This window comes from Anthonomus grandis, chromosome 12 (genome assembly GCF_022605725.1).
Source record: "Anthonomus grandis grandis chromosome 12, icAntGran1.3, whole genome shotgun sequence".
Lineage (NCBI taxonomy): Eukaryota > Metazoa > Arthropoda > Insecta > Coleoptera > Curculionidae > Anthonomus > Anthonomus grandis.
The window spans coordinates 4,863,891-4,886,020 of record NC_065557.1 but is presented as its reverse complement, the minus strand read 5'-3'; the positions used below and the strand labels follow the sequence as shown (position 1 = coordinate 4,886,020).

The 22,130-nt window shown below is 32.9% G+C and overlaps 4 protein-coding genes across 4 annotated transcripts in view; 2 read left to right on the top strand and 2 right to left on the bottom strand.

Moving 5' to 3' along the window:
* Nucleotides 1-17,442, bottom strand: LOC126743036 (protein zyg-11 homolog B-like). The gene is made up of 12 exons (XM_050449960.1): nucleotides 17,245-17,442; nucleotides 16,921-17,175; nucleotides 15,728-16,018; nucleotides 15,188-15,474; nucleotides 14,882-15,134; nucleotides 14,509-14,758; nucleotides 14,233-14,454; nucleotides 8,527-8,611; nucleotides 8,206-8,458; nucleotides 3,257-3,459; nucleotides 2,988-3,177; nucleotides 1-459 (listed from the first exon to the last, which is right to left on the bottom strand). Exons 2-12 carry the CDS (start codon nucleotides 17,036-17,038, stop codon nucleotides 314-316), a joined length of 2,298 nt encoding a protein of 765 aa, XP_050305917.1. The 5' UTR covers nucleotides 17,039-17,175; nucleotides 17,245-17,442; the 3' UTR covers nucleotides 1-313.
* Nucleotides 17,443-17,610: 168 nt separating this feature from the next.
* Nucleotides 17,611-18,545, top strand: LOC126743037 (NADH dehydrogenase [ubiquinone] iron-sulfur protein 4, mitochondrial-like). Its single transcript, XM_050449961.1, has 4 exons — nucleotides 17,611-17,799; nucleotides 17,848-17,983; nucleotides 18,044-18,219; nucleotides 18,307-18,545. Exons 1-4 carry the CDS (start codon nucleotides 17,744-17,746, stop codon nucleotides 18,485-18,487), a joined length of 549 nt encoding a protein of 182 aa, XP_050305918.1. The 5' UTR covers nucleotides 17,611-17,743; the 3' UTR covers nucleotides 18,488-18,545.
* Nucleotides 18,546-18,752: 207 nt separating this feature from the next.
* LOC126743357 (regulation of nuclear pre-mRNA domain-containing protein 1B) lies at nucleotides 18,753-20,839 on the top strand. Its single transcript, XM_050450397.1, has 4 exons — nucleotides 18,753-18,993; nucleotides 19,059-19,292; nucleotides 19,346-19,803; nucleotides 19,854-20,839. The coding sequence occupies exons 1-4, from the start codon at nucleotides 18,840-18,842 to the stop codon at nucleotides 19,998-20,000; spliced, it is 993 nt and encodes a 330-aa protein (XP_050306354.1). The 5' UTR covers nucleotides 18,753-18,839; the 3' UTR covers nucleotides 20,001-20,839.
* LOC126743352 (intraflagellar transport protein 172 homolog) overlaps nucleotides 20,743-22,130 on the bottom strand; it is a 57,751-nt gene continuing 56,363 nt past the window's right edge. The window contains exon 22 of the mRNA XM_050450391.1: nucleotides 20,743-21,085. Coding sequence (XP_050306348.1) covers nucleotides 20,849-21,085 — 237 coding nt within the window. The 3' untranslated portion in view covers nucleotides 20,743-20,848. The remainder of the gene's footprint in view (nucleotides 21,086-22,130) is intronic.

The following is a 22,130-nucleotide window of genomic DNA, read 5'->3' as shown; positions in this document are numbered from 1 at the left end:
TTGTTTAACACTATATATATATTATATATGTTTCTTACGGCCAGCAATCGTATTTAAACCCTAAATACGATTGCTGCCTAATATAAATCCTTTCAAATTGGCACAAACTAAATAATAATATTTCAACAAAAGTCAGACTCGATACATCCGATAGTATCTAAATGGTAAAAGCACATTCAAGGTGACCAAATAGTGTATATTACATAAGCGTTATATAATAAATAAAATAATAACCTAAGCGGTCCTTTTAATAAAGTAAATTATTAAAAATTCGAATAAAAATCACAATTTCTAATTGGGGGGATAAGAAGGCCTAAGGCGGCACCCCTTGTTCCTTAACCGCTTCCAAAATTTGCCTGCTGATTTGCCGGATATCCGGGTGGGTCGCGCCATAATTAATCAAGTCGCTTAGTAGACTGAGCCCATCTTCTTCATATAACATTCGGCAATAGCGATTGGCTGAAAAAAAAACCGAAATGGTTAATTCGTTATTTATGTAAGCTGGCAACAATGTAAAATTAAATAAATCATGGAAAAATGTATGGGGATCCCAGGGAGTTCCTGGACTAGAACCAAGACATTTAAACGAAACTCTTTGCTTCTTTACATATTTGGCTTCATTAAAAACTAAAATAACTTCTTGAAAAATCAAGATTTTTTCAATTTTTATGCATGTAGTGCCTGTAAGAACTGTCTCTTATTGGCAAGTGAATATCTTGGGTTCTAGTAATCAAAGTTGTTTTTGAACTACCCTGAGGACTGTTTTAGCCTTTTTTAAAGAAATGACTAAGATCCATCCACTAAAAGTCAAGAAATTTGAATTTCCATGCCAGGAGTGCCTGTAAGTAAAAAAATAATTCCTCTCTTATTGGCAAGTGAATATCTTGGATTCTCGTAGTCTAAATTTTGCAATGATTGATTTATAAACTACTCTAAAGACCGTTTTAGTCTTTTTTAAAGAAATCACTAATATCCATCCACTAAAAGTCAAGATATTGGAATTTTTATTCCAGGAGTGCCTGTAAGTAAAAAAAATGATTTCTCTCTTATTGGCATCTGAATATCTTGGGTTCTAGTAGTCAAAGTTTTGCAATTACTGATTTATGAACTACCCTGAGCACTGTTTTAGCCTTTTTTAGAGAAATGACTAAGATCCATCCACTAAAAGTCAAGATATTGGAATTTTCATGCCAGGAGTGCCTGTAAGTAAAAAAAAATATTTCTCTCTTATTGGCAAGTGAATATCTTGGGTTCTAGTATTCAAAGTTTTGCAATTATTGATTTATGAACTACTCTGAGGACTGTTTTAGTCTTTTTTAAAGAAATCACTATAATCCATCAACTAAAAGTCAAGATATATGAATTTTCATGCCAGGAGTGCCTGTAAGTAAAAAAATTATTTATCTCTTATTGGCAAGTGAATATCTTGATCTCTTGTAGTCAAAATTTTGCAATGATTGTTTTATGGACTACTCTGAAGGCTCTTTTAGACTTTTCTGAAGAAATGACTAAAATTGGTTCACTAAATGTCAAGAAATTTGAATTTTCATGCTAGGAGTGCCTGTAAGTAAAAAAATAATTCCTCACCCATTGGCAAGTGAATATCTTAGGGTGTAGTAGCAACATTTTGCAATTATTGATTTTTGGACGACTTTTAAGACCAATTTAGCTTTTTCTAAAGAAATGACTGAAATCCATCCACTAAAAGTCAAGAAATTTGAACTTTAAACATCTAGATGTTTCGTACATATGTGCTACATATTTAAAAGTAACTATAATATTTTTAATAACAATAATTGTTAAATTATTTTAGGGACCTGCTTGTAAATAAGCATCAAAAACAAGACTGATAAAAATAAAACATTCCATTGAGAGAATAATTTATCAGATTTAATTTTTCAAAAATTTGTTATCTACGATGCTTCTTAAATTGATTTATGTTTGTATAGCCTCTGCTTTCTATAGCTGCTTTTGAACCAATATAATTAATTTACTTAAAATTCAAATTATTCTTACCAAGGGAAAGTGGGATCTATTTGTAAAGTATCTGGATGTTTATTAATGTATATAATGACAAATGTAAATCCATACATAGACTTTATGGATGTACAATGGTTTTTATAAAATTGTTCTTCAAATATTTTTCCTTATTTCTGCAATTAATAAAATTCTTCGTTTTTTCTTCCAACAAAAAGAAAAAATATGTTTATGTTCCTCAAAAATGTAGTTTTTTGCCAAGAACCATAAACTTATTCAGGCAGTTAAAGAAAGAGGAAAAATGGTCTTTGGAAATCAGGCTTGATTTGTTGATCAACTGTCTGGTACTCATAAAAAATATATATATATTTCCTTAAGAATGTATTTTTGAATTTAACTTGTATAAAGCATTGTTATAGAGTTCTCCCCAAACAAAAATAACATATGTCAAAACAGATTCAACTGGTGACTTATAAACTGTAATGATACTATGGGTTCCTTGTTTTTTTTGTTTAATTTAAGCTTAACTCTTCTTCCTCCCAAGATGTAACAAGTTCACTATCATCAGCATAAGAAATAACTGAACCCTCAGTTCTTGAGTTCAGCAAAGAATAAATATATATTCTAAAAAGTATTAAACCCAAAACAATTCCCTGAGGTTATACCTTTCCTTCTTGAACATTTTAAATGGTGTTCCCCCAATTCCATAGTTTGGTATGATTTCAAGAAGTTTAACATGGGACGATCTCCCATGTTATCGTAGGTCAAATCTAAAAATACTGTTAAACACTTTTTGTTTAAATTCAAGTTATCGACTACATAGGTTACTAAAGTGTACATAGCAGTCCCTCCAGAAAACCAAAGATGAATTTCTCTACAAGCTTTGCAAAACTACTCATAAGACTATCAATATCACTTTTTTTACCTAACCTATGTATTGGTGTAACTGTTGTTATTTTATCAGGATCATCAATTATACAGAAAAAAAAAAAGAATAGAAAACCACTCACGATTCTTGGTACAAACATGATGTACGGCCCACACCGCCCACAGTTGCACCTGATAATCCATTTCGACCCTTAAGAGCGGAAAAAACGGCCTGAAACTACGATAAGTGACCATCTCGCTGTCCGGCACTTTCCATTGGGCCACCGCCTCCGCCAAACCCTCCAACATCTCGCTTCGCGTATACGTTGACACCTGTCAAATTAAGACGACTGTCAAATATGTCAACACTTTTTTGATTGTTTATTCTTGAGTTAGGAGGGTGGTAACATACGTTAGTGGGAAAAGCGTTATCGTCGGTCCAACAGGTCTGCCAGGCCTGCTCACCGTCCGAGGTCAAATGCGCGACGATGCCGGCTGCGAAGTAACTCACGTCGATGTTGTCCGATTTCATCAGTCGATAGAGGGCGTCCATTAGGTCGTCCGATATCAGTTGTTGACGCAGCCGTATCACTTCGGCGATGTTGTTTAAAAGACCTGACAATTTTAAGGTTAGGTTGGCATATACTGGATGGATTTATAATTTTTTCCATGAATAAAAAGTCTCTGTATGGTCGAAGATAATTATTGGGGATAACTACATTAATAGACTTCAAATGAATTAAATTTGTTCGCGTAAGTTGTAAACAAATACTGATTGACTAAGACTATGCACACTTGACATGTCCTTGATATTTTAGGGCAGTCCTGTTCGAACTAAATTTAAATTATAATCATCTTTAGGTCTTATATTATAATTATGCACATGAAAGCGTTTTTTTAAAAAACCATTTAAGAATTCTGGAAATAAGTTGTGACTAATCTTATATATAAGAATGAGAGTCAACATTTAGCCAATTTAATGAATCCAACATATTTTTATATTTATATATTCCATTCAATATTATACACATAATTTTATTTTGCAAAATTTGTAACTTTTGCAGATCCTCCTTATAACAAGATATTAATAATGAAGCTTAATATGTAAAATGAGGTAAGATTATTGTTTTGTACAGCAATGTTACAGAGATAATTGACGTGTGATGAGAAATTTAACTATGGATCTAGAGTAACTCCCAGGTATTTAATTTCAGAAACCATTTCCACAGGTAAATTGTTTATATATAGAGACAAGCCTTCATTATAAAACTTCCTACAATTTACAACTGAACACACTACCATACCTTTGGTTTTTTGAGAATTTAGCTTTAATTTATTTTTACACAGCCAATTATGCATATAATAAGGACAGTTCATCATTTAAAATATTTAAAATTTCTCTATAGTTTTTCCCAGAAATAGATATTAAAATATCATCCGCAAATAAATTTATAAAACACTTCTTTAATACTTTATATAAGTCATTCATATATATTACAATTAGTCCAAGACACTATCTTGTAGTGTTCCTATTGTACACTTTTGTTTTGTGACATCTGTTTTGTAAATAGTCAGTTATCCTAGCCAACATATCAATTGTCTTAAATGCCCTCTATAAATCCATTAAAATACCATTTATACCAATTACTATTTCGCCATTGTTTATTTTTTCTCTCCAATTCGAACTGATTTAACTCAAAGTACTCTCTTAAAAAATGAATAATCAAACTTTAACATTAAAAAAAATGGAGTCTCCAATTTTTTTAGTGTGCTTATCCCTATGGTAATTTAAAAAGACTCTTGGTCAAATTATGTCAAGATATTTGAATTTTTATGCCAGGAGTGCCTGTAAGTAAAAAAAAAATTCTCTCTTATTGGCAAGTGAAGATCTTGGGTTCTAGTAGTCAAAGTTTTGTAATTACTGATTTATGAACTACCCTGAGGACTGTTTGAGCCTTTTTTAAAGAAATGACTAAGATCCATTCACTAAAAGTCAAGAAATTTGAATTTTCATGCCAGGAGTGCTTGTAAGTAAAAAAAAAATATTTCTCTCTTATTGGCAAGTGAATGTCTTGGGTTCTAGTAATTAAAGTTTTGCAATTATTGATTTATGAACTACTATGAGAACTGTTTTAGTCTTTTTTAAAGAAATCACTATAATCCATCCACTAAAAGTCCAGAAATTTCTATTTTCATGCCAGGAGTGCCTGTAAGTAAAAAAAATAATTCCTCTCTTATTGTCAAGTGAATATCTTGGGTTTTAGTAATCAAAGTTTTGCAATTATTGATTTATGAACTACTCTGAAAACTGGTTTAGTCTTTTTTAAAGAAATGACTAAGATCCATCCACTAAAAGTCTAGAAATTTCGAATTTTCATGCCAGGACTGCCTGTAAGTAAAAAAAAATTATTCCTCCCTTACCGGAATCTAAATATCTTGCGTTCTAGTTGTCAAAGTTTTGCAATAGAGACAAGCCTTCATTAAAAAACTTCTTACAATTTACAACTGAACACACCACCATACCTTTGGTTTATTATTATACATATAATAAGGACAGTTCACCATTTAAAATATTTACAATCTCTCTATAGTTTTTCCCAGAAATAGATATTAAAATATCATCCGCAAATAAATTTATAAAACACTTCTTTAATACTTTATACAAGTCATTCATATATATTACAAATAGTCCAAGATACTATCTTGTAATTCTCCTATTGTACACTTTTTTGTAACATATAAAATATTAAATATATTATAATTTTTGGAGTCTCTGGAATATTTAATGACTCCAGAGATCTAAATGGAATCATCAAGATTCACTTGTAAAGATTGGTACATTAGTACAAAACTGTCCTATGTTTCAACAAATGACGCGAATAATCGAACTTTACCATTAAAAAAAAATGGAGCCTCCAGATCTTTTATTGTGCCCATCCCTATAGTAATTTAAAAAGACCCTTGGTCAAATTATATCAATTGCCTGAGTTCTCCTTGAAATTGTTCTCAAGACTTTTTTTGTATTGCTATGAAATGACGAATACATTTAAAAGGTGGGTTGTATTGTTTGGAATTCTTGTATAATATTGATTTAACCTGATATCCGTTTCGATTGGTACTTGTATATTGTGGGACATATGTAAGTATTGCTACAAATATTTAAAACAAAATTTTGCGCATGGTTAAGAAGTCCACAATCAATTTAGGGAGATTTGCAGTTTTTTCTTCTTCCTCCACAAAAATGACTTGTTTTTACGCTCTTGTGAAAATAGGTGCACCAATATTGATTTACCATATAATACCGCCTATTTCAATTATTTAAAATAGTTTTTATCTATTCAAAGAAAGTGTGCTCAGAGGTGTAACAGATAAAGTGAGAAAAGAACAAGCGGTTTAGATTAATTAGAAAAGGACGAAAATGTCTTCAACTGTCAATTTGGAAAAATTGTCATAACTTATCTTAGGTACTCTTTCAGGCAGTTTATATTGGTTAGACAGAGACGAAATTAGCCTCAACTGACTGGAAAATTACCATAAGTTTGTTCACTTTTCCTAGCTGTTTAAATCGGTTAGAAGGAGACAAAAATAGCCTTAGGTGCTTGGAAAATTACCATTATGCCTCTCACTTTTCCAAGCAATTAAACTTAGTTAAAAAGAGACGAAAAATGCCACTTCGGAAAATTATCTAAATATATTCCAGGCAGTTGAAATTAGTTAGAAAAAGACAAAAATAAGTTTAACTGACTGGAATATTATCATAGTTTTGTTTACTCTTCCTAGCAGTTAAAATTAATTAGAAAGAGACAAAAATAGCATCAAATGTTTCTAAAATTGTCATAATTTATGTCACTCTTCCAGGCAGTTGAAATTAGTTAGAAAGAGATAGAAATTATCTTAACTGTTAACTGAAAATTTAGACCCAAGTAACTGGAAAATTCTACTAATTTTGTTCACTCTTCCAGGCAGTTGTCATTAAAATAAGACAAAAATAGCCTCAACAGGTGTCTTTAAATTGCCATTATGTTTCTCACTATTCCCGGCAGTTAAAATTAATTAGATAAAGACAAACATAGCCTCTCAACTACTTATGAAATTGTCTTTACGTTTATCAATTCTTTCAGGCAGTTGAAATTAGTAACAAAAATAGCGTCAACTGCCTGGACAATTGCCTTTAAATCACCATCAAGTCTCTCATTCTTGCACTCAGTTTTAATTAGTTAGAATGAGCACAAAATAGCCTCAACTGCCTGGACAATTATCACAATTTATTTCATTGAAATTAATTAGAAGAGGCAACATTGCAAAAAATCTTTTTCAAAAATTGACACATTGAAGAATTTTCGCATTGCAATGTTTTGAAAACGAGGCGAGTTGAGAACATTTTAGAAATTCTTTCACAAAACTTTAGATGAACCTGAGGATGGGGATTTGAGGCTAAAAACGATTTTCTAGGTTAAATATTCGGGCAGTCTTAGTGAGAGCCTTTTTTTCTAATTTCCTTAGCAAATTTTCACTTTTCATCGAAATATGTACATGAAATAATTTAAATATTCTGAAGGGAATTTAAGTCAAAGAAAAGGCATTTCTTTCCCAACAATTTGATAGCAGCATGATTCTTGTATCTCAAAAACCTACTGAAGTAGAGGCAAATTTGTCGACCAAGGTTCTAGAAGTTGAGAATCAATAAAAATTGATTATCCAAAAAATATTGATTTCTCTTGATTTGAGGTAATAATGGAACAAACTTAGATAGGAGTGCCTCAAGGTACAATATTTGTTCGAACTTTACATTAATTGTCTCACAGAAGTTGTCCTTAAAGGTATAATTATATCATAATATTCTGACAATCCAGTTGTCTTCTTCCAGGGTTTGTCTTGGTCTGAAGTTAGAAACAATTAGTACAATCTGAACTAAAAAAAGTTGAACGTCTCTTAAATTCACTTAAACTCTCCCTTAATGTAAAAAAAACAAATTATGTAGCTTTCAGAAATAATAGATATACGAGGAAAAAAATAGAAGAAAATATTGACAACTCTCAACGAAAAATTGTGTCAAAGACCATTTTCATCTCTTTGCCTCATTGTTTAAATTTAAACTTGTGGTTAGAGTGGTCAATTTAATATTTAAATTAAAGAAAAAATAATGAAACATACCTATATACACACACATATTGAAATTTTTAGTATTTCTTTATGCCTGTATGTATTGGCACATACAGATGTTCACATTTAGGTGCAAGTTATAAAGTAAATGAACCTATTAAAATGTATAGAGTAATATAGTGATTTGTAATTATATATGGATCAATAGTAAATAAGTAAATTTTAGTGAAAAGTCACTATCAAACTTACAACACTTACCCAAAACTTTGGTCTCGATATGGGCGATCCCCTTAAAATTTTTCAGCACGTCCAGATACAAAAAATGGCCGCCCTGTTCGAGGAACACCGCACAGGTGGCGGCACTCTCGTCCGTCAAATTCCAGAGGGCGCTGAGCGTGAACTTTAAGGTTATGTCCGCCATTACAGACTCGGTGCGCCACTGCACCATCGATAATAGTTTGCGCATGTAAATCGGTCTCGCGCCCAACTCGGACGTTTCGTCGGTCGACACCTTCCGATATCCGTTTCCGTTAAATTACCGGAAGTTTATTATTATTATTAGGGTACAATGAAAATTACCTTTGAAGCTAAAATGCTACAGATCGCCACCGCCATTCGGTTCATGTTTACCTCTTCGAATCCGCATAAGGCGTCAAGTACCAACCTAAAAAAGAGAAATATTCGGGTATAATTGGCTAGTTGACGGTTGGTCGCCATTTCGGGTTCCTGAGGATGAATTTGAAGGTAGACACATGATTCTGGATTAAATATTTCGCTCGCTAGGGCAATTTTCGCTAAGGCTGTTTTTTCTTGACAAATTGCCACTTTTTATACCAATATTTGACGAAATAATTCAAATATTCTTAAAAGACTTTAAGTGAAATAAAGAGCATGCCTTTCCTAATAATTTCATATATGAACGTTTGTTAAGCCTCAACAACTCTCCGAGTTAGAGGCAATTTTGTCAATAAAGGTCCAGGCACCACCAAACTAGAACTTTGGAGGCGCATTTGCAACATTAAAATTTTTCTTCATTAGCAGACTTTTGGTCATAACTTGAGAAACACTGGATACATTTCAGAAATTCTTTCACAGAACTTTAGATGAACCTGAAGATAGATTTGAGGCTAAAAACATTTTTCTAGGTTAAGTATTCGGGCAGTTTTAGTGAGAGCATTTTTTTCAAATTTCCTTAGCAACTTTTCACTTTTCGTGGAAATATGTACAAAAGATAATTGAAATATTTTTAAAGGAATTTAAGTCGAAGAAAGGGCATTTCTTTCCTAACAATTTGATAGCAGCATGATTCATGTATCTCAAAAACTTACTGAATTAGAGGCAAATTTTTCGACCAAGGTCCTAGACCTAGAGCCACCATGAAGATTTTTATTCATTAGTCGACATTATTGCCCATAACTTTGGAACCACTTAAAATATTTTCATAATTCTTTTACATTCATTCAGAGTGGTTCCTGAGAACAGATTTGAAGGTAAAAACTTCTATCTGGATTAATCATTTCGTCTCATAGGGCAATTTTGGTTAAGGATTTTTTTTGTTATTTTTGTTAGCAAATTTTCGTTTTTCAGGGCAATATTTGATGAAATCATTGAAATATTCTTAAAAGACTTTAATTCAAAGAAACAGCATTTCTTTCGCAACAATTTGATACATGAACGATTGCTGTGTGTCAAAAACCTTCTTAGTTAGAGGGAAATTTGTCGACCAGGGTCCCAGATTTCAAGTTTTTGAAACACATATTGCAATATATTTTTATTCACTTGTCGATGTTTTTGGCCATAACTTTGGACCCATTAAAAATATTTTCATAATTCTTTTATAATAAGGCAAAGGGGTTCCTGAAGATCGATTTAAGAGTAAAAACGTCAGTCTGGGTTAAATATTTAGCAAGTTAAGGCACTTTTAGTAGGGAGTCTTTTTTGAAAAATTATCTTTTACAAAGTTTTCACTTTTCATGGAAATATCTTCATAAGATAATTGAAATATTTTTAAAAGATTTCAAGTCAAAGAAAGCGCATTTCTTCCCCAATAATTTAATACCAGAACGATTCTTGTGTCTCAAGAACTCTTCAAATTAGAGGCAAATTTATTAACCAAGGTCCTTAAGCCAACAAATTTGAGCTGTTTGCAACGCATTTAAATATAAAGATTTTTATTAAATATTTCATAATTCTTTTACATTAATGCAGAAGGATACCTGAAGATGGATTTCAGAGTAAAAACATGATTCAAGTCAAATATTTTGCCTGCTAGGTCAATTTTGGCTAAGGAATATTTTCTGCTAATTTACTTAGCAAATTTTTACTTTGTATGGCATTATTTGACGAAATAATTAAAATATTCTTAAAAGATTTTAATTCAAGGAAAGTGCATTTTTGCCCCAACAATTTCATATGAGAACGATTTCTGTGTCTCAAAAACTTTCTGAGTTAGAGGCAAATTTATCGACCAAGGTACTAGAGCCGCCAAACTTAAGCTTTGTAATATTGCAATTTAAAGATTTTTATACCTTAGTGTACATTTTTGGCCATAACTTTGGAACCACTTAAAATATGTTCATAATTCTTTTACATTCATTCAGAGTGGTTCCTGAGAACAGATTTGAAGGTAAAAACTTCTATCTGGATTAATTATTTCGTTTCATAGAGCAATTTTGGTTAAGGATTTTTTTTGTTATTTTTGTTAGTAAATTTTCGTTTTTCAGGGCAATATTTGATGAAATAATTGAAATATTCTTAAAATACTTTAATTCAAAGAAAGAGCATTTCTTTCGCAACAATTTGATACATGAACGATTGCTGTGTGTCAAAAACCTTCTTAGTTAGAGGGAAATTTGTCGACCAGGGTCCCAGATTTCAAGTTTTTGAAACACATATTGCAATATATTTTTATTCACTTGTCGATGTTTTTGGCCATAACTTTGGACCCATTAAAAATATTTTCATAATTCTTTCATAATAATGCAAAGGGGTTCCTGAGGGTCGATTTAAGAGTAAAAACGTCAGTCTGGGTTAAATATTTAGCAAGTTAAGGCACTTTTAGTAGGGAGTCTTTTTTGAAAAATTATCTTTTACAAATTTTTCACTTTTCATGGAAATATCTTCATAAGATAATTGAAATATTTTTAAAAGATTTTAAGTCAAAGAAAGCGCATTTCTTCCCCAACAATTTAATACCAGAACGATTCTTGTGTCTCAAGAACTCTTCAAATTAGAGGCAAATTTATTAACCAAGGTCCTTAAGCCAACAAATTTGAGCTTTTTGAAACGCATTTAAATATGAAGATTTTTATTCATTAGTTCATAATTCTTTTACATTAATACAGAAGGATACCTGAAGATGGATTTCAGAGTAAAAACATGATTCAAGTCAAATATTTTGCCTGCTAGGTCAATTTTGGCTAAGGAATATTTTCTGCTAATTTACTTAGCAAATTTTTACTTTGTATGGCATTATTTGACGAAACAATTAAAATATTCTTAAAAGGTTTTAATTCAAGGAAAGTGCATTTCTGCCCCAACAATTTCATATCAGAACGATTTTTGTGTCTCAAAAACTTTCTGAGTTAGAGGCAAATTTATCGACCAAGGTCCTAGAGCCGCCAAACTTAAGCTTTGTAATATTGCAATTTAAAGATTTTTATATCTTAGTGTACATTTTTGGCCATAACTTTGGAACCACTTAACATATTTTCATAATTCTTTAACATTCATTCAGAGTGGTTCCTGAGAACAGATTTGAAGGTAAAAACTTCTATCTGGATTAATTATTTCGTCTCATAGAGTAATTTTGGTTAAGGATTTTTTTTTGCTATTTTTGTTAGCAAATTTACATTTCTTCTGGCAATATTTGATGAAATAATTGAAATATTCTTAAAAGACTTTAATTCAAAGAAACAGCATTTCTTTCGCAACAATTTGATACATGAACGATTGCTGTGTGTCAAAAACTTTCTTAGTTAGAGGGAAATTTGTCGACCAGGGTCCCAGATTTCAAGTTTTTGAAACACATATTGCAATATATTTTTATTCACTTGTCGATGTTTTTGGCCATAACTTTGGACCCATTAAAAATATTTTCATAATTCTTTCATAATAATGCAAAGGGGTTCCTGAGGGTCGATTTAAGAGTAAAAACGTCAGTCTGGGTTAAATAGTTAGCAAGTTAAGGCACTTTTAGTAGGGAGTCTTTTTTTTTCAAATTATCTTTTACAAAGTTTTCACTTTTCATGGAAATATGTTCATAAGATAATTGAAATATTTTTAAAAGATTTCAAGTCAAAAAAAGCGCATTTCTTCCCCAATAATTTAATACCAGAACGATTCTTGTGTCTTAAGAACTCTTCAAATTAGAGGCAAATTTATTAACCAAGGTCCTTAAGCCAACAAATTTGAGCTTTTTGAAACGCATTTAAATATGAAGATTCTTATTCATTAGTTCATAATTCTTTTACATTAAGGCAGAAGGATACCTGAAGATGGATTTCAGAGTAAAAACATGATTCAAGTCAAATATTTTGCCTGCTAGGTCAATTTTGGCTAAGGAATATTTTCTGCTAATTTACTTAGCAAATTTTTACTTTGTATGGCATTATTTGACGAAACAATTAAAATATTCTTAAAAGGTTTTAATTCAAGGAAAGTGCATTTCTGCCCCAACAATTTCATACCAGAACGATTTTTGTGTCTCAAAAACTTTCTGAGTTAGAGGCAAATTTATCGACCAAGGTACTAGAGCCGCCAAACTTAAGCTTTGTAATATTGCAATTTAAAGATTTTTATACCTTAGTGTACATTTTTGGCCATAACTTTGGAACCACTTAAAATATGTTCATAATTCTTTTACATTCATTCAGAGTGGTTCCTGAGAACAGATTTGAAGGTAAAAACTTCTATCTGGATTAATTATTTCGTTTCATAGAGCAATTTTGGTTAAGGATTTTTTTTGTTATTTTTGTTAGTAAATTTTCGTTTTTCAGGGCAATATTTGATGAAATAATTGAAATATTCTTAAAATACTTTAATTCAAAGAAAGAGCATTTCTTTCGCAACAATTTGATACATGAACGATTGCTGTGTGTCAAAAACCTTCTTAGTTAGAGGGAAATTTGTCGACCAGGGTCCCAGATTTCAAGTTTTTGAAACACATATTGCAATATATTTTTATTCACTTGTCGATGTTTTTGGCCATAACTTTGGACCCATTAAAAATATTTTCATAATTCTTTCATAATAATGCAAAGGGGTTCCTGAGGGTCGATTTAAGAGTAAAAACGTCAGTCTGGGTTAAATATTTAGCAAGTTAAGGCACTTTTAGTAGGGAGTCTTTTTTGAAAAATTATCTTTTACAAATTTTTCACTTTTCATGGAAATATGTTCATAAGATAATTGAAATATTTTTAAAAGATTTCAAGTCAAAGAAAGCGCATTTCTTCCGCAATAATTTAATACCAGAACGATTCTTGTGTCTCAAGAACTCTTCAAATTAGAGGCAAATTTATTAACCAAGGTCCTTAAGCCAACAAATTTGAGCTGTTTGAAACGCATTTAAATATGAAGAATTTTATTCATTAGTTCATAATTCTTTTACATTAAGGCAGAAGGACACCTGAAGATGGATTTCAGAGTAAAAACATGATTCAAGTCAAATATTTTGCCTGCTAGGTCAATTTTGGCTAAGGAATATTTTCTGCTAATTTATTTAGCAAATGTTTACTTTGTATGGCATTATTTGACGAAATAATTAAAATATTCTTAAAAGATTTTAATTCAAGGAAAGTGCATATCTGCCCCAACAATTTCATATGAGAACGATTTTTGTGTCTCAAAAACTTTCTGAGTTAGAGGCAAATTTATCGACCAAGGTCCTAAAGCCGCCAAATTTAAGCTTTTTAAAACACATATTGGCAATTTAAAGATGTGTATACATTAGTGTACATTTTTGGCCGTAACTTTGGAACTACTTAAAATATTTTCATAATTCTTTTACGATTATGAGAAATAGTTGCTAAGGATGGATTTGAGTGTAAAAACGTCACTCTAAGTTAAAAACTTAGACAGCTAAGGCAGCTTTAGTAGGAGGCCCTTTTTTTAATACTCTTAGCATATTTTCACTTTTTATAAAATAATTGGAATTTTCTTAAAAGACTTTAAACCAAAGAAAGAGCATTTCTTCCCCAACCTTCGACACCAGAACGATTGTTATATTTCACAAACACTTTAGAGACAAATTTGTCGAAAAACAGTCAAGTTTTGTTACGTACTTACTTGGCACATCGAAACCGATCAAAAGACACCTCTTGCAAAATCCTGTCGCTGCACAACGTCAAAAGTGAGTTTTTCTGCAACTGAAAGTCGTGTGGAAACGCCTCCATCGCCATCAGCGTCAAATTCACGCCCCGGCTCAACGTTTGCGGGTGAATGTGTTTACTTAACTCGCCCCTGGTTAAGTTGTACAAACATGCTGTGGCGGCCATTTGCACCCCAAAACTATTTAAGTATATAACAAAGTACTATATAAGAGAATCAGATTTATGTACTTACCGTCCGGAGTGGGTTTCCATCGCCGGTAGAACCAACTTAAAAACGTCCGGTCTGGGTTGCCCGAACGAATTAGTCAATTGAAACAAGTGATAGAGGGCCCTCTGGACGTAGTTGTACCGGTCTTTGTAGTACTGCAGGGCCATCAAGATTTGGATCTCGTTACCCAAGCCGGCGATGTTTAGGTTTTGGAGCATTTCCGATGTCGGTTCGGAGAATACTGGGTCGAACGTCACAGACGTTAGGACTAAACCTAAGGAATTCTGTGTCAAGTTCAATGCATTGAATCACTACTCCACACACAATATTTGCAAGGAAACTTGTGTAAAGAAAATCATCAGAGTACCTTTCCACTTCCAGTCCCCATAAAACTTACCAAGGAAAACCAATTTTGGATGATGTTCAATAAAGGAAAGCAGCGTATTCTTAGGTATAATCTCCTTCCAACCAGACACATCGAGAAACTCCAAATTGGGCAAAATATTGCGAACCTCCAAGAAATCGAACATGGACAATTGCCTCCAAGACTCCGTGTCCACCTTCTCGTTAACCAAACTGATATCCAGAAACTTTAAGTTGGACAGTTGCTCCAGGGTGGGTATCAGGTATTCACTGCAATCAACTAAATCCTAAAAGAAAAATCCACTTGACTGTCACTTCATTCCACTATACAAAGACATACACATAAAGACAAACTGACGAGTTTGTTGGATAACATTTCCAATGGTTGCAGATACACCAGTCCTGCACCAGAAAGGTCGAGCTTCTCCAGGGTCTTAAAATGTTCACAGAGTGCCTTTAACGAAGGCAAATCCAGCTGTTGAGTGTAAGATATATTAAGGGTGGTCAAGCTTTTTAATTTGGCCCATTTAATAAAGTCGGAAAGCTTGTAACTGAATTGATGAGGGGTTGGTGAGTCTGTGACTATCAGAGTTCTTAAGTTTTGCTTTGACCAATCACTTAGACAATCTAAAAATATTTGTTACTATTGTAATAATCTCTATATCAAACTGGTATTTTATATCTTTTTAGAGAAAAAAATTATTCATATCTTTTAGGCATTTATTATTTTATTCCAGGCATTTAAAGTCCAATTTAAGGAATTAGATCTTTTCTATTATATACATACATTCTACTATACCTACTATATCTACTATACATTCTATGTCAAAAGTGAATATCTGTGATCAAATACATAAATAATAAGAAAACTGATACTCACCGAAAACATCATACAGATTAACATTTTTTAAATTGGAAATCTCCAAATCCACTATGTGGTGCCTCTTAAGGATCTCCAATCCGCACTTAGTCACTCGACAGTTTTTAATTTTAACCGATCTTAGGTTGGTGTTTGATTTAGTGAAGATGTTCAGGGTGGCATCGCACAGCAGGTGGTGTTCCATCATTTTGTTCAAAAGTTTCTCTGAGATGTTATTGATCAGGAATATGTCTGGGTCTCGAAATTTGTAACGTTTGTGACACTGTACGTCATGGTTACAGTCAGTGCAATCTATACCAAATAACAAAATGAGAAGGAAACTGCAGATCTATATGGTTCTTGAAAAATACTAAAGCTGTATTTAAGTATAAATAATTAATTATACTTTAAGGTGTTCCCTAATCTAATTTTCTCAATATATAATAAATAACTCTTTAAGGTTTTGAATCTGTAGCATCAGATGTGAATCAGAGTCAAAGCATAAGATTTTTTTGGGAAAAAATTGAATTACAATTATAAACCACCATAAATATATAATGGAAAAGAATTATTGAATACAAGTATTGGAAGTCAAACTGCATGGTGTAGATTGGATACTATGGTAGGTATATATCACTCGCCAAATGGAAGCCATCCAATTTTTATGAATAAAATTATAGAAATTTTTGAGGACTTTTATTGTGGTAACCATTTTTTAATAATTGGCAATTTTAACCTAGATTTTAGGGATGAAAGTAGTTTTTATGCTAGGGATTTAATTGAGATGTATGGGATGGAACCGAAAGGCTGAAAGATGTGTTACATTGATAGATTATGTTTTAGCAAAGACTAGTCTAATTATAATCATAGTTTTTGGTTTTATTATTGGTATAGGATTGAAAAATATACAATGTAGGTAGTTCGACCAAAATGTATAATTTAAAATTGGATGATAAGAATTTTGAGGATTAGGCTTTTCTACTTGAATAAATAAAAAATCTTCACTACTTTCACAGTCAAAAGCCTTTGGTAAGTCACTAAACACTACAACAAAAGATCCACCACCAGCACTAATCAGGGTTTTAAAGCTCACAGAGAATGTTGTAAATTAAATAATTCCTAAAAAATCCATAATAGCATTTTAGGTTTTGTTTAATTTTAGAAAAAACATGATGAGGTTTAAACTTTTTACCTAATAATTAAAATGTGCTTACCTTCAAAGTTGGAGGTCCAACCATCCTTGGTATAAATTTGGGGCTCAATATAAGTTAAAATATTATCACAAATCACATTCAAACACATATCTTCTAGGGAAATGGGATTTTCGCACATTTTTGCGCTGTTTATTGATCTTCCTAGATGTTACAATGCACTTACAAAGTTTGGGTTTGAATGGGTGGATTAAGCCCTTGATTAACGGATATCGGGAGCCTGTCCATGGTTCTTGGTAGCCGGGTCGGTTTATACTCCTATTATTAATGCAAATTGCATTTTAGGGGCTGCAATTTGCAGAAAATGGAATTTTCGCACAGACTCACTTATTGGTCGCAAATAAATACTGTCAAAACGAAATCAGCTGATTGAATCTCAGTTTCTTCCCTGGCCTACGGTTTCGTTAATCAGGCTTTGATTTTAAAGGATTTTTTGATTATTTTCTCCGAGAAAAATACAGAGAACAAAGGATTTATGCTGTTTATTTAATATCTTAGATCAGTGACGTTAATTAAATAAATATTTATCGGGAAGGACATTGATTAATCGCTCCCGCCATTTTTTTTTGAATTTTGACATATGTTATTTTTAGGTACTTTTTTGCTCGTGCTGTTGGCAACATTGAAAATTTTTAGGGAAATTTTCTTTAGGATGGCAACCTTTGGCATATATGTCATAGCAATGACATTGACATATCTGTCAATTACCAAAACAAATCGATTTTTGTAAAACTCGGGGGCATTTTTTTGATATTATTTAAGACCCCGAAATAAGGAAACTTTTAAATTGTTACATACGCTAAGTCTATAGGTGTAAAGTTCACTGATGGCTTCTCTTCTAGTCAAAAGCAGATATCTGAGGCAATGCTGTCCGAGCCTCAAGTAAGTTACTGAACAACACAATTTTCCTCACTAATTTTTGCGTTTTAGGGCTGCCGCGTCGATTTCAACCACCCCCGTGGTGCAGGGCGACGCCCCATTGATGAGCAGCGATCTCGCTTTACTTAAACCCGAAGAAATTGAACATAGGAAAAAGTTGCAGGGTTACATAACTGTCCAAGGGCCAGTGAGTGTTTAGTTTATTTATTAGGTTGGTTCTGGTAAATAGGGATATTTCAATTTTTAGACTGAATACCAGCTAGTAAGTGGTATACCAGAAGAACAAATAAAGAACCGAAAAGTTAGAATTTATGAGCCCGCAAAAAATTGCATGCAGAGTGGTACCAACAATATCGGGCACTGGGAGATGGATTTTGATGCTAAGGAACGTTGGGAGAACCCTTTAATGGGATGGTGCTCCTCGTAAGTAAAAACTGTTAATATATTATTGTAAAATATCTCTTTAATATGTTTTAATAAGCCTAATTTAATTAAGTAATTTTTTTTTAGTGGAGATCCTCTCTCAAACATGAAAGTGCAATTCAGCTCAAAAGAGGAGGCAATTGAGTTTTGTGAGAAAAACGGCTGGGACTACTATATCCAAGAAAGCAAATTGAAGAAACCGTTTAAACCTAATTCGTATGGCTCTAATTTTGCTTGGAATAAGCGCACTAGAGTATCCACAAAGTAGTCTTGTACAATTCCTTTAATAATTGTTGTTAATAAATATTCAAATATATAAATACTTAGTACATGTTTTCTTGTTAAGAACGAAGGACACAAATTCATGAGTCAATGGGTTTTGTGAAAAAAAACCTAAAAGTTTCCTAATTGTAGTAGGTGCAAATATCCATAAACCTCGCGCCTAAAAATGGCGGCCCGATATCGATACTCGTAACATTTTTCACTCTGAGGTTAAGTTACGTTACTTGACATTGACACTTGTTTGACAGCGGTGTTGAGGTTATGTTGCGTTAGCTGCCAAAGTGTTTACATTCGCGATTTGCTTGGCAATTATAATTTGTAATCAAAGATTCTTTGAAATGTCGGGCGGTTTTACTGAATCTGCCTTCATAAAGAAACTCACCGAACTAAATAATTCGTCACAAAGCATACAAACGTTGTCTTTATGGCTTATCCACCATCGAAAACACTATACAAGTGTGGTAAAGATATGGGTAAAGGAACTTATCAAAGGTAAGCTTAGATCCTTAATATTTAGGACTTATTGTTAATGTATAGGAAAACTTGACTTATTTTAGCCAAAGAAAATCGGAAATTAACATTTATGTATTTGGCAAACGACGTGATTCAAAACAGTAAAAAAAAGGGGCCAGAGTATGGCCAAGAGTTCGGCACAATGCTTAAAAAGGCTTTTGAACACATGTCGCAGTGCGACGAGAAAACCAAAAACGGACTCGACAGGTTGCTGACCATTTGGCAAGATCGTGGCATATACAGTTCAGTTCAAATTATGGAGTGGAAACGATCATTAGGTAATCTACATAAACTTATCAATAGACTAACTGCATTACACATTAAAATATAGTTATAGGCAAAGACGAGCAACCTCCATCTAAACGTGCAAAAACCACTGACACACAGTCATCAAAAAAGAAACCAAAGCCAACTGTGGAAGTGAATGATGGTGAAACTCGCATCCATTTGAGTCCCCATACACCACCGGGTGACCCTCCAGAACCGGAGGAGTTAATCAAGGCGATACAAGAGTTAGATGCCAACATAGCATCGTCAGATGAAAAAGTGAGAGAAAAAATTGCAAATTTACCCAAAGAACTATCAGATGTGTCGACCATAGCTAAAATAGAAGATCGAGAGTCTGCCGAGAGATTAAGTGCCCAGGTAACCAATGCAGTACTGCTTCTGAGCCAATATAACACGAGGTTATCTACCGAAATGGACCATAGGAAAAAAGTGGCAGTTATGATGAGGGATTTTTTGCAAGTGCAAGAGGAGCTGCTGGCTCAGGCCGAAAGAAGTTTAGAGGTAAGTCAACTGTTCTTTAGAAATTTCCATAATAAATTAGTGTTTTTTAGGAATACCAAGAGAGTCTTTCCAAAGTATTGACGGTACGACACGAACTTCAGTCTCACATACAAAACCTACCGGACCTGACACAGCTGCCAAATGTGACACACGGCTTGGCTCCCTTGCCTTCCGCTGAGAATCTTTTTATGCCCTAAGTGGGGAGGGGATAGAGGTGACTTTTTTGACTGTAAAAAGTAATTTACATAAATTTGGGTTTGGTTATAATAAGTGTCATGATAAATAGACAGTCATTATAACTGAAATGACACTCTGCATACATAGTTTCTTTTAGTTATGTAATTTTAAGTAAACAGACGTTTTCTTTACTTGAAATGTGAGGTTTGGTTGAAGAATTGACCTTTTGGGTGATATTGTGCAAGTTTTCTAATTTCAACTTTATCTTGAGGACTGAAAGTGTTATTTTTTTGAAGTTTAAAGATGGTTTATACAGGAATAGGAGTTTGGCAGTTAACAAGGAAATTTTGAGTTGTCTCCTTAAAGATTAACATTTTGTTTATGAAACACCCCATACACAATCTGGGATATCTGTCAATTCTAAGCCCCTTGTCGATGTCAAGAATTACCTTTATATAACCTCAAAAAATTTAATGTTTGATTGACATGGATAAGCTTATTATATTATGTTTTTTTTATGTGGTTTTAAGAAGTTTGCCACTTTATATTTAATTTGAATAATTTATACCGTAGAGAAAGTTATTTGTTTCATTCATGAGGTTGAAGGTGACGACACCATATACCTATTATATGAATATTATCCTATTAATTAATGAATATTATCCCTAAAGAATAATAGGTATATGGACGACACCCAGCTGCATAACTGTCAAAATAATTCTAGAACCATAACACAGAAGGCGCTCAAAAAGAAAATGACACTTTCATAACCTAAACCACCACTTTATTGTGTATTATTATGATCATATAAATAATGCGTTAATTTATGCCTTAATTAAATTGCAATGTTGAGAGTTAACTGATGTGTTTAATTGCTCGCCGGTCCGCACCATTTCTGCACGAACGAGATGACCCCGGGCACGTGACTGTCCGGTACCATTTTGGCTGCCATACTTAATTTCGCCCAGGCTTCTCTGCTCGCCTGAAAGGTCGAATTCGCGAACGTGACGGCCTGCTTTCTGATCGGGTAACCGGTTACCAGACAGGGTTGTTCTTCCGGTTGCAGGGCGCTTTCGTACAATTGACGGTCGTCGGTCGGCAAAACCTAACAAGTTGAAAACGCCAACTACATTAATTAATTTATTATTATTATACGGGATTAACCCCATTAAAAAAGGAATAATACAACATAATAATTCATTTAAAACCTAAAGACTATTTTTTATAAAAGGTAAAAAACACAAACGATAAATCGGGGAAAATTGTCGAGAAATTAAATAGTTTCCAAAATTAAAATAAGACAATTTGCGAGCGTCATAGGGACCTTAGTGTCTATATGCCCGGCAATTCCTTATAGTTGGGCTCAAATCAAGAGTTTTGAAAGAGAAAAATTTAAGGCATTAAAAATATGCCGTGGGGATTATGAAGCTAAAAGAGAAATAGCTTGCCATCTTAAAACGATTTTTCTTGGTGGCTTAAAAAGGGGGAAATGTCTTTAAAAGAAAAAGATTATAATTTCTGTATTCATACAGATGCCAGTAAATCAGGATGGGGTGCGGTGTATGAGGACAAAATAGCAAAAGGGTTCTGGTCTAGCTCAGAAGCTAAATTTCACATAAATTATCTGGAACTTTTAACTGCTTTTAATGGTTTAAAATCTGTTTGCAAGCACAAACAAAATCTTAATATTTTAATGAGAATAGATAACGTAACCGCAGTCTTATATATAAATCCCATGGGTGGCATAAAATTTCCTGTTCTTAATTCGATACGCAATGCGATTGCGTTACGCGATTGCTCTCAGCAAATTTGGGAGCCAAGGAATATTTTTATTTTCGCTTCTTACATAAACACCAAATTCAAAATTACAGCAGATTTAGCGTCACGACAAAAAAAAACATGGACACCGAATATGCCTAAAGTGATTCTTTTGCCCTTAAGTGACCTTTTTGCCTCATATCAAAACAAGAAATGTAAAAACTTTGTTTCTTGGCACGCCGATTCTGATGAGAGTTTGGCAATTGACGCATTTACACTGGACTGGTCAAAAACATTTTTCTATGCCTTTCCCCCTTTCTCTCTATTATTAAAAGTATTAAATGTAAGACCCTGTTTATTTTCTAAAGAATTGAAATATTTTTCTTAGTCAT

Coding starts and splice junctions, on each gene's coding strand:
- LOC126743037 (XM_050449961.1), top strand. CDS start 17,744: ATGGCTTCTCTTCTAGTCAAAAGCAGATATCTGAGGCAATGCTGTCCG. Junction 17,984..18,043: donor ACATAACTGTCCAAGGGCCA/GTGAGTGTTTAG, acceptor TTCAATTTTTAG/ACTGAATACCAGCTAGTAAG. Junction 18,220..18,306: donor TTAATGGGATGGTGCTCCTC/GTAAGTAAAAAC, acceptor ATTTTTTTTTAG/TGGAGATCCTCTCTCAAACA.
- LOC126743357 (XM_050450397.1), top strand. CDS start 18,840: ATGTCGGGCGGTTTTACTGAATCTGCCTTCATAAAGAAACTCACCGAA. Junction 18,994..19,058: donor GGTAAAGGAACTTATCAAAG/GTAAGCTTAGAT, acceptor GACTTATTTTAG/CCAAAGAAAATCGGAAATTA. Junction 19,293..19,345: donor GGAGTGGAAACGATCATTAG/GTAATCTACATA, acceptor ATTAAAATATAG/TTATAGGCAAAGACGAGCAA.
- LOC126743036 (XM_050449960.1), bottom strand. CDS start 17,038: ATGTGCGAAAATCCCATTTCCCTAGAAGATATGTGTTTGAATGTGATT. Junction 15,475..15,727: donor TAATCTGTATGATGTTTTCG/GTGAGTATCAGT, acceptor AAATATTTTTAG/ATTGTCTAAGTGATTGGTCA. Junction 14,759..14,881: donor TCCAAAATTGGTTTTCCTTG/GTAAGTTTTATG, acceptor AGAATTCCTTAG/GTTTAGTCCTAACGTCTGTG.